Source organism: Lathyrus oleraceus, chromosome 4, assembly GCF_024323335.1.
Source record: "Lathyrus oleraceus cultivar Zhongwan6 chromosome 4, CAAS_Psat_ZW6_1.0, whole genome shotgun sequence".
Classification (NCBI taxonomy): Eukaryota; Viridiplantae; Streptophyta; class Magnoliopsida; order Fabales; family Fabaceae; genus Lathyrus; species Lathyrus oleraceus.
Window position 1 is genome coordinate 323662725 of NC_066582.1, and position 12745 is coordinate 323675469.

Below are 12745 nucleotides of genomic sequence, written 5' to 3' on the forward strand. Positions count from 1 at the left end.
GCAAATTTTATTTATTACAAGATATTACATAGTGATGTAGAGTATATTATACACGTGAAATATAGATAATTAACCCAACGATTATGTCGCTACTTATAGATCTATGCATCTTAATGTGCAAAGGGTGTTATATCATTTTCTAAAGCATAGGAGCCATTATAAATTACATGTTTTTGCAAGTATATTTAATTGCATTAGTGTAAAAATGTGAATCCACAAGACACCTAGTATCCCGTGAGTGAAAAAAAATTACAGAAAAGGGCATGGCCTATGACCAATAACCTACTTCTGCCAATATCAGGGTTTGCTCATGGAAATCATGAGTGAGCGCAAATGCCAGCGGGAAATCAACTACACCCCAATATTATGTTGGTGGTGCAAATGTAATTTTAATTTTCAAATATGTTCAGTCAATAGAATCTGCAATGCATTTACATATCATTTTAGAGAACCAGAGATGAGCCGTTTACAAGATTAAATTCCGCTGATTTGCATGCTAAGTTAGTGATTGCATGTATTCAGGTTGCAACTCCATGCAACGTGTAATCTATAATCATAGCATACCCATGACATCAAAAATCACAAGCTCAAATGTTTCCTATATGATTGGAGCACCTTTTTGCAATCAAAATTTAAAATTGTTATCCTGAATCCCCCAACTAAAATGATTATAAACATTTGAATAGAGTGAGAAGAGAATCTAACAGGAACTCTTCTACTAAAAAATCTAACCGAAACTATTCATGAACCCCTTTATGCTCCAACAGTTATGATATTCAATCCCGCAACTAATATGATTATAACCAATTGGATAGAGTGAGAGCCTAACAAAAACTCTTCAACTAAAAAATCTAACAGAAACTATTCACAAATCCCTACTTGCTCATAACCACAGTACCAAATATGCAGTCATAATTACACTCAAACCAGTATGCATATTACTTTCTCTGGTCCCATTTATAAGAGAAAGTTGACATTTTAGATTCATTGAATAATCAATGTATCTGGTATAGTCCAGATACATTGCTCATTCAATAAATCTAAAAAATAAATTTTCTCTTATAAATAGGACTGGAGGTAGTAAAAAAACATCCACATCAGTATAAACTATGAATCAACAACAATCATGACAACTGAAAAATGAGCGACAGATTGATTTTGATACAAAATCTTATATCTGAGATCCATAGGTATTAAAGGAAAAATATCAAGTAGATACTTAGCCAAACACTTGGAATGTAAAAACAATAAACAAATTATCCACCATTGACGGCTATCTTACACATTCACCCATCTTGTGTAGATATTACAATTTAAGGATGACTCAAGTGACTCTAGCATATATAATGTGAGCCTGACACGCGTAACACGAGAAATTTCCAGAGAAAACAACCTAATCATGTCTTTTGGAAATCAATTCTTTATTGAAATTTTACAAACTTGACAAAGATGCTGACATAACTGAATATTCAGATCTACAGCAGTAATACGCTTGGCAGAAGATAACAGAAAGCAATAACAGATTGTGAACAACACAAAGCTTAAAATTCATAAACACGACTGAGATGGAGTAATATACAATTGTAAAATACCTGTGGGGCAAAACAATCTATTAAAAATTCCTTATTTGGATACCTAGAAGAATACAATGTCAATGAAGTTGTTTTTCTAGTTCTAGGATAAAATCATAAACCAATAGCCAAAAGCAAGCTTATTTCACCTTATATTTAAAAGTAAATTACAGTAACAGTCCAATAAACCGCTTTTTTAACCATCATATACCAAAGCAACTAAGCAAATGTGCCTTGAAAACTGACCAAAAAGGCAAAATAAAATTGAAACTGATTGAAGAAGAGGGTAGAAAGTTGGACAAGAAAAAAAGATGAATCTTCATTTCCAGATGAGGCACTGGCTCTAGTCTTATTAACTCTTATCTTGACACTCAAGAACTTGTTACCTCTTGAATTCTAGTATCATAAGTGAGGCAATGTTTATGGCCTTAATTTCCTGTACCTGGGATCTAATTTAATGTCATTGATGTGCCATGTCTTGAGCATTAAAAAGAACATATATGTAGAACACTTCATTGTCTTAGCTGCAAAGTGTCAACTAAGCAAATTACATACTACAGGGCAAAACCCTCCTGTGAAGAATATAGGATAATGGTTTTAGGTGAATAAGATAAATAATGAATTAATCTTACATAGATTTAAAAATAATAATAAGAAATATAAAAGGAAAGGAATATCAAATCCTTTTAAAAAATAATAATAATAATAAGTAATATCAAATGTGTGGAACTGTAGTAGGTTTAATTAGAAAGAGAAATTAACCGCGCAGTTGATAAGGTTCAAGAGTAATTAAACAAGGGCCATGGGCACTCGTTAGCATTTCCCATTAAACAACTCTTTGATAAAATTAACCAATAATAACTACACAACTGATAATCATTAAGGAGACTTTAAGCATCAACATTATGCAGCACAAAATCCACTTTTCAACTTATCCAAAAAGAAATATCAGACTTGGCTCATTTTCAATTAGAAATTTCAGTTGATACTGCTGGGAATCATATTTTCATCCGAGAAAAAGTGCTAGGAAACCGATACTTAACTATAGAATAAATGATTGGGAAATAGATAAATAAAACACGTTAAAGAGAGGCAGGACGTTCAGATTGGAATAAAGTAAAATATAAATATATTTCTAGATATAGTTTGCAAGTTGTGCAGCTTACCCTACATAGATGTATGACAAGGATGCAGAAAAAGGGGGTTCAGTAGCTATTAGAATAGAAACTTCAATTATACAAATGCATCAAATTGAGAAAATGTTTTATTTAGTATTATAATGTAATGAATCAGCTAAGATGTATGTAAATAAATACTGGGAAACCAATTTGAACCCAGAGTCTAAAAAACAACATTCCACCATTAGTGGTCGAATACTGACAATCAGAAACACCTATCTTAAGTTAGGTCATATCTAGTATTCAGAATTTGCCTCAATTCGCTCTTCAAGTTAGCATGTACAACTTCTCTGTAAGTCAAAGACAGGTACAGTTTAATCACATCAAAGATCATACCTGAAATAATGCCTTAGCAACTGAACCACCTACTTGACTCCCATCAGCCATGTATCTGTTATCATCTGAACTAATTGACTGTGGGCTTGACCGCGTGTTTTTTGTCATTGGCGTCTCACATACAGTATCATAACATACCCTTGACCGGTCTTTCCTTTTTGGAATCTTAAAAAGGTGATCTGTCTTGGATTTCATACACTTCTGCTTTGGGGCCCAAACTCGCAAAGCAGGCATTCGACTTTTTATGTATGAAAATCTGTGTGCCCTCTCTCTCCTCTCCACAGCTTCAAATAGCTTTTTATCACAACCCCCATCTATATTCCTTTGGGATTTTCTTTTGACATTCTTCTGCAAATGAAAAGCCTCGTTTTCTGCTGAAAAGGGTCCATTAATAACATCATTTTCCCCCATCTCATCCCCGTATACTTCTAGATTCAACGATTTGCTGCTGTCCTCACTATTAAATAAAAAATCCGGGGCTTCATCCTGATTTGAAAACAGAAGCAGATCCATTTTGCTGTAGATTTTATGAACAGTGTCTTCAAGGGTGTGAGAATACCTGAAATTCGGCAGGTTTATCAAACATAAGCGTGCATGCTTTCTTTATTTATGCAGCTATCAACTAAAGTTCATTGTTTCCATGGGAAAAAGTGAATCAAACAAAGAACCTCATACAAACTCTAGTACATGGTAAAAAAAGAAGCAAGCACCAAAAATGTCATATATTGGCATAATTGTAGCAAAATGAAAATAAATTGAGTTATTGACTGCTCTCTAAACAGAATCTAAGAATTCCCTAAATCTCCACAGTTCATGCTAAAGCATGATATAAATTTTCAGAGAAAGTATCAGTCAACATATAAAACATCTCAATCAAGTTATAAAAGTGTTTACCTGCTTTTTATGATCTTTGCCACATAATTTTCAAGGTTCCAGTCACCAAAGAACCCCCCTTCCATGTGGCACTGAATGTTCTCTAAGAGTAGACATATTTGTTTGACAAACTTCTGTTTACTTGAATCTTCGATTCCACACCCAACCTCTGATTGTAAAATTTCCATTCGAAATAAAATCTGTAGTTCATATCTGATTCTCACTTAAGGAAAAACATGATACTAAATTTCACAAATTATACAACTGATTAGAACTAGAAAACAAAATATGCATCATAAATATAAATTACAGAAAACTAAATAAAAGGATACTCTCTAACTGCATGTTCTGTGATTATTGTAGCCGGTCCTGCTGCATCAGATAACTGAGAGAACAAATTTCTGCTTTTATGCTTTGCAGCTATCTCCTTGGGATCCTTCAACAGTAGTTTTATCAGTTCAGACGCAATTACACTACCACGTGCCTTATTATCATTCATATGAGAATCTATCTGAGGAATTGTTTCCCTATCAACCTTCTTACATAACCAGTATATAGATGAATTCACGAGTCGCTCTGACAAAGCTAGGAGGTCTATGGTATTAGATTCAACTCCTTGTTGAATTCTGCTGGAAAGATTACTTAAAAATGCTTCAGATGTTTCAGACTCACAATTAAGCACAGCATCATCCTGTTTCATAGCAACCTCAGCATTAATTTCATTTGACACAACCACCAGTGATATTGACTGTTCACCATTTTGAGGTAACTCATTCAATTTACTGTCAGAGCCTTCTGCAATTATCCGATTTGGCTTGGGATTTTCTAACATCAGATCACAACAACTAGATTTCTTCACCTGTTTCATCCAGCATTTCAAAAACTTCAACTTCTTTGACTTGTTACATTCCATTGCATAATAAACCTCATGCAGATCCATCTCAAATTGATCATACACTAAATCACAAAAAGAGCTCCACGTGAGGTTTTGAAGTACATTTAAATCTGTCATCTTCTTTTTCTGCTTACCCTTAATTCCCACAGCACTCTTGACCTGAGAATCCAACATACCCTTGTTCTTGTCAAATTTGCGATCCGATTCGCTAATACCTGTCCTGATAGAAGAATCCATATTTGCTGCACCAAAATCAGAAGCCAATTGTAGATCCTCCACAATAGATAAAAGAGCTGAAGAAACCGTAAAAGGTCTAAGAATACCAACACAAGAACCACCACCTTTGCCACTGTCAACCGACACCAAAGCCCAGCAATCTTCTTTATAAAGATAACACAACAAGATCTCCCAAACAGGAATAGATTTCCGCCGCCCCTGACAGCCAAATTCACTTGCAAGCAGTTCAAGAACCCTATCAGCGAAGAACTCACCTGAATCCCCTTTCTTAGATTCCCCTAAAACCTCGCGCACCAGAACCGAATCAGAGAGGCAGTCATTCAATTTAACAAACGCGCCACACTTGCGCACGGCCATAACTTTCAATTTCGGCATCCCATCCGAACACACATTCCACAGCCTCTCCTTCCTTCTCCCAATACCACCACCACCTTGCAAATTCACATCTTCCCCTCTACCCAAAACCCTAAAATCCAAAACTTCAAGATCACAACAATTGTAATCAATTGGACTCCCATTAACATCCAAAATCCTAAGATTCAATTGAACCTTAACCTCCCTAGAACAACAACGAACAGAAAACCACGAAACCCCAATTTTGGGATAAATCAAACCAAAAGGAACAAGAGCAGAACCAAGCAAAATTGAATCCAAAGAACAAAAACCCCAACCTAATTTCCTAGCCCCAATCTCAAACAGCCCGCGTATCACTCCAACCTCATCCTCACCACTCTCATTCAATCTATTACTATCAACACCAATCCAACTACAATGAACACCTCTAGACCCAAACCTGCGGCTCACATTCCCGAAAAACCCTAAAAATTTGTCACAGAATGAGCTCTCAATTCGCAACAATTCCTCGTTCGATTCAAGAAATCCCGCGAGTGACTTGAATGAATTGAACAAAGGAGTGAACAATAGAATTAAATTAGGAGGAACGAGAAGTGTTGCTGCGTCGGAATCAGGCTCCCAGGGGTAATCATGGAGAAGCTGTGTGATGGAGTCGATGAGATGTGAAGCTTTGGGGTGATACGGTAGAGGGAAATTGGGGAGTGAAGAGAGAATTTGAGAGAGGAGATTGAAAGATGACGAAGGGTGATCGAAGGAGAAAGAGTGTTTGGGGAGAAAAGGGTGGAGTTTGGAGAAGGAGATGTGGGGTGGAAGGGAAGAGAAGAAGAATTTGAAGGCGAAAAGAGAGGAAGAAAGGGGAGGAAAAGAAAATAGGGTTTTGGAAGTGGAGAGAATGGTTTTGATGTAATGGTGGTGGTTGTTTTGGAGGAGTGGGTCGAGATCTATGAGGAGAACGATACGGTGAGTGTGGGAGTAACATGTGATTGGATCTGAGTTTGAAGAAGACATTGATTGAAGAAAGATTGACGGTAATAAGAGTGAGGGTGAGGGTGAACATGGGTTGTTGTTTATTGTCTCATTTTCATTTGATGATGGGGGCGAGGAAGACGATCCCTGCACTAAACTCCCGCCAAAATTTATTCTCTCCAATTTTTTACCCCTTGCCGCCTAGTGTCGTCCGTCCGTTAATTTTGACCAATATGGAGTTTTTTTATAATTTTTGAACTTTTGAGACATAGCTTTGGAATTTTTTTTTAAAATAACAAATATTCTCAATTAAAATTTTAAAAAATATATCAAAATAACCACTTTTTTAATTGATGCGCCAGTTGAGCTGGCGATCCAATTAAGATCCAAAGGAGACGTCATTGGAGTTGACGCATGCTCTCAATGGCATTGCACTTAGGTGTCATGTTTCTTGGCGCATGCATGTGTGGTTTAGTGTGTGTGTCCATGCATCTGGTGCATGCATGTGTGTTTGTCATGTGTGTGTGGCACATAGGGCATTGTCGCATGCATTTCATGGTTCATCTATAAATAACATGTGCATCTCCCATATTTTTTTGTTGACGACTTTTTACCCTTCAACCCCATTTTCTCTCATTCTACTTCAATCTCCTTCAATTTTTGTTCTTTAACCATGTCTGAATACATTCAGAAAAGAAATATCGATTTAATCTTTTCAGTAGTGTAGCATCCAATAAAGATTAGACTTTGGAATATAGAATCATTTGAACGTCTTAATCGGATGTTGAACCGTTGGTTAGATGGATAAATTACACATGGTGAAAGGATTAGAAGAATTCAATGGCTTGAGTCTACGTTCAACCAAAATGGAGAAGTGCGTGTATGGGTGGATATTAAGACTGACAGAGACGTTCATAGGATGATGTATAATATGTTCAAAATTGTTTTGATGGTTGTAATCGCTTAGTTATAGTAATGGTATTTTATTTGTTGTAGTCTATTGTGTTGTTATTTATGTGTTGCTTGTGTGTTGAATGTGTTGTATTTGTTTGTGATGGTATTTCCTCACAAAGTTATCATATGAAATAAATATTGTTTTTAATTAAAGCAAAAGAGATACATGTAAATTTATCTTGTTGTGCTTGTTCTAACACTGGGACAGTTAGTACGATTGTGATCGGGCTGGCGACATGAACTACATAATCGAACCATTTTGTTCGCCGTATCAATTTCGGTTCGAATACGGCTGCTGTTTTGGCAGCCCTTTTTCTTTCTCCACATAACTTCATTGTGTCAGAGAATGTCCCCTTGATATTCAGGCCAGTAATCCTCTTTTGCAACAACTGAAAAGCTAATTTTGTAAACATTGAATAGGTTTATGACTTTGTAAACATCGGATAGGAAGTAGGATGGATCCTTCTAACCTTTGAACATTCCACAATGACATGGGAGCAGGGCATACGAAAGGCTTGGAACTTTCCGCAGTCGCACCAACCTCTATTTAGTTCCACTCTATATTGTCCCATCAGCATGCCTTCATTGTGATCCATGGACTCAACAACATTGTACCAACCTTTAGTACGGTCAAACACTGTGACCACGTGTGTGTTAGCTTTGGCAACCTCGTGTCTAATGAATTTCATTGAAGCATCACTGAACAACTGCCCAGATTGTAACATTGAACTCCATTTGGAACGTTTGGTCTCAAACAGCACCCCTAGCCTGAAATATGTTGCTTGCACTAAAGCGGTTATAGGTAGGTTTTAGATGCTTTTGAAGATAGAGTTCATTGATTCCACAAGATTTATTGTCATGTGGCCCTAACTTTGACTGTTGTCGTATGCCCTAGTCCACTTCTCCAATAGAATATTATTGATTCATCGTATTGCTGCATTAGACAATCTAATATCTTCGCGGTAGTGTTTGAAAGAAGGTTTTGTTAATGCATAACCTGCGTTGACAACCTTCTTCCACAATGTTTTATCTTTGATCTCTCGCATAAAATTTTGAGCGATATGTCTAATGTAGTAGACATGCATCGACGAGGATCCTGCCAGCCATTATCAATATTTTTGTAGGCACTCGCTATTGAAAGGTTTCGGTCAAAGATTAAACATAAGTTAGGTTGAGGAGCAATGTGCAATCAAATACTTTTTAGGAAAAAACTTCATCCCTCAGCGGTCTCCCCTTCAACTAGGGCAAAGGCGATTGGAAAAATATTGTTGTTGCCATCTTGTGCCACTGCCATCAGTAACATTCCTTTATATTTCCTGTACAATCATGTACCATCAATTTGTATAATAGGTTTCCATAAAGCAAAACCTTTGATGCATGGTTGATACGTCCAGAAGAGACGGTGGAATATTCCATTTCCAACAGCACAAGTCCCGTATGGGGTATACGTCGGTAATGTTTCCAACTTGACAATAGTCCCTGGAGCATATTGTTTAAGAGCCACCAAGTATTTTGGAAGTTGTTTGTAAGACTCCTCCCAATTGCCATACACTTTTTCAACTGCCTTTGTCCTAGCTATCCAAGCCTTCCTGTATGATGAAGTATAGTTGTATTGTGTTACAATATGTAAGATTATCGTACTCACCTTTAACGATGGATTGTCGCTAATGACAGACAAAATTTCATCGCATATTAACTGAGAGCTAAGTTTGTGATAGTCTTGCATTGGATTCGTGAGCATGCATGTGTGAACTGGACCCATGAATCCAATCTCCTAAGAATCACTCCTCTTCCGGTAAGAAGCTGACAACCAGAAAAGGCAGTGCTCATTTCGACAATAAATCTTATACCTTATTGCATTATTTTGATCAACTTTGTAATCAACTGATAGTTCCATGTGACACTTTTTAATGGCTTTTACACAATCTTCTTTTGTACGAAATGTGTCTCCTTCTTTTAATGGTCCTTGAATTTGCACATAAGGATTGTAAAATATATCTGATGGAGGTTCATTGGCACCCAAATTCAAGCTTGTAATGTGTTGAGATGGACAATATACATTACTAGCTGGTAATGGCTCCTCTTCTTCTTCATCATTCACCTTTGAATCAACCAATAACTCGACTTTTTCTTCTTCCTCATCAACAACATTGACTTCAGCTTATTCGTCGTCATCAATTTCATAAAACACTTATGACTGATCAATGAACTGAGACACTTGTTATTGTGGTGGTAATATATATAAATCTATATCGTTGTACCCAGATTGTTCATGACCGACAAACATATGATGAACATTGTCATCATCTCGAATCTTTAATTGATAAAACTTTACTTGGTTGTCTACAAACTACACCGAATTTTTATAGATGATTTGGCCCCCCTGACTACATTGCAATTTCTTTTTTATTCTTTGTTTCAAATGTGAAAATTTTGATCGTCGATTTATTGTAAACCGAGTTACTTTTGTTAATTGATGCTCAAATATTTCACCATCGATATGGGCACTGATCATGTCATATGGTGAGGAAGATATTTTTTAAAATGTAAGTTTAGTGTTTGATGGTGAATGCATTGATATGTTATTCGCATGTAGTTAAATAGGGGAGACGATGGACTTATTGATCATACAATTAATCTACAAAAACAAGACAATGCAATATAAAGAATCCATGCAGAGACAAGACAATGCAAAGCATGCTCCTGCAAAGAATCTCGGCCCTAATAATCCAACACTATAAATAGGGGAGCAACTCAAAAAACTCTCAACATTTGCAACACTAACAATCAACCTTTATAACACTCAACCTCTACAACACTCAACCTCGACAGCATCATGTATCTATTGACTATGGGTGATGAATATTGAGGAACAATCGACAGTATTGCGACATTTGTATGTTACTACTTCTTCTTACTTATTTTTTACTTATGTTTCTATTGTTTATTACTTCTTCTTACTTTATTTCTTACTTATGCTTTATTAGAACCCAAAATGATTTTGATATCGTGTACATGAATATGTACCCTACGATCCTTTGATAGAACCATATATTTGATGCGTGTATCGTCACACTTGAGGACGTCTATATGTTGTTTAGGTCTACGTATCAATGGTAAGGTCGTGAATGGTAGAGTTAACTAGGATAACTCTATATGAAATGAATTGTTGGATGCCCCTTTGTGTGATGACACAACTACGGGAGAGACTTCTGGTCAAGCTATGGGTTAAGGTATTAACTTAAAATATCTCAAACAATATTATGCGAGTATAACATTAACCTAAGAATACGGTAAATATTATGTGTTTACCGTTGTTACGAAACATAAATAAGGTAAGCACATATAGTTGAGGTTCAACTGTTTTGGACAATCTATATAGTGCGTTGTGTAAAAATGCCCAAAAAAATAATTATACATTTTATTCATGCGCATATTTGCTACAAGCATGGGGTTGGTCAAGAATGTCGTCACTCGCCTCGGCAAACGAGAAGTCATTCATATTCCTCTTTGCAACAAAGTAAGTTTAAAACTTACCATCTAATTTATTAGACTTTATATTACAACTAACTGTGAATAATTTTTTCAAATGTTTTTTATCTAGGTGGTCAGTTAAAGGGATGAACTACAACAAATGTCTGAAACACACTGTAGTAGTCTATCGCAATCTATTGAACCACATTGGACCAAACGATGTAATACTACTACACAACTCTACTTTTGATTTAAAAATAATTATCAAATTACATATCATCTAGTCATGTCATATTCTTGTACAATTTAATTGGAGACCATATTTGGGTCTTAATCATTAGGTTAACCATGATGGTGTTGTAGTTTGGACAGCAAAAACACCAATTATTTGGTTCACTATTATGGATATGCACTAGAGTGACTGTATAAAACTGCAGTTCGGCATGCAACAACAAATTCCAGAACCTCCGACGTGCTTGGGAGATTGGCATCAACAAAGAGTCGATGCCCAATGAGATTATTCCGACTGGAGAGACTTCACAAAAGAGATGTGTCGTTATTGGAGGAATCGACGACAACACATCTTAAATGAACCAGTCATACAGTGTGCTAGACCAACTCAACAGTATATGACATGATTTAGGTCGGTTACAATGCTGCAATTTGTGTCTGAGTCAAGGTATTTGATTGAACCATGCCAACTAGCTTCGTCATCATACGCCCAACAACAAATCCCCGTCCAAGAACAATGTCAACCCACCCAAACCCAATGACCAACCTCACACAATCACCATACCATATACACCCAACCTCGCAATCCATTTATGCCACACACCCAAACTCAAAACCAAGAATCAAACCCTAACCACCAACAACCATACGCAACTGTTGAAAAGTATATTTTCGACAATAATTTTAATATCGTATCCACAGAGATTGGTTGTTATTACCGCCGTTCTATAATCCAAATTGTTATAAGTTTAAAATGTAACCAAGTTGTTTTGTTTGAAAGGTTATCTTTTGAGTAAAATGTCACTAAAATAATAAAATAGTTTTAATCAAATGTAAAAGGCTTGGCAAGATTGGAGTTCACTATTCAAATTGCTTATGATTCCTTATGACAATTATATAGATTTAAGATTATTGATGATGTTCAAGTATCCTCTCAATATCATTTATGTCTAAATGATATTGTGATAATCACTATATTAATCTTTAGACGATTTCTCCACCTAACTACCAATATAGCAATCTTTAATGGTTGATACAAAAGAAGAGTAGTGAATAAATCTATTTCTACAACTTATTCACTACTTGAAAATATATTTTATGTCAAGACTTAAATAATCTCTTTCAACAACTACTCAAATCTAATATTCAACTTAGGATAAAAATATCATTCAATACATCAATAACCTTTTATCATATATAAGAGTCAAATGAAATACATAAACAAATAGGAATAGCTACTACCTCCAATCTTGACAAAATGGGGTTTAGCTCCTCATCATCATTTTGGAAAGCAAAAGGCAGTGGTATAATAAACTCTATTTTTCTCTTCCAAGATATGAAACTATCAATTAATTGATGACTATTTTCCATTCTATTTTCTTAAAGAGTTGACCTTTCCTAAAATGTTCACTTTCATCTAAAACTGAAAAGCACCCTAAAATAGATACAAAACTGTCACACACAGCTGGCTTGAAAACAGAACATTTGGCCAAAACAGCTTGCTGGATTCGCAAGGTTCGCGGCGCCATCCCTGGTCGCGGCGCGAACTGAAGCTACTTCAGCTTCCTTGCCTTGCAAGCTCCATGCAATGATTCTCCCCAAGTGTTAATCTTCCAAATTATGCCTCCAAATTGCATTCAACACTTCTTCCAAATTATGATTATGCATTCTGAAGC

At 36.0% G+C, this 12745-nt stretch overlaps 1 protein-coding gene across 2 annotated transcripts; it reads right to left on the bottom strand.

Annotated features, from left to right (window-relative positions):
• Positions 1-1589: 1589 nt before the first annotated feature.
• LOC127075319 (uncharacterized) lies at positions 1590-6620 on the bottom strand. Of its 2 annotated transcripts, none has more exons than XM_051016805.1 (4): positions 4291-6620; positions 3980-4171; positions 3086-3644; positions 1590-2013 (listed from the first exon to the last, which is right to left on the bottom strand). In XM_051016805.1, the coding sequence occupies exons 1-4, from the start codon at positions 6450-6452 to the stop codon at positions 1954-1956; spliced, it is 2973 nt and encodes a 990-aa protein (XP_050872762.1). In that variant the 5' UTR covers positions 6453-6620; the 3' UTR covers positions 1590-1953. The 2 variants fall into 2 exon arrangements, with proteins under 2 accessions (XP_050872762.1, XP_050872763.1); XM_051016806.1 differs by having other exon boundaries at positions 1590-2143.
• Positions 6621-12745: the final 6125 nt, after the last annotated feature.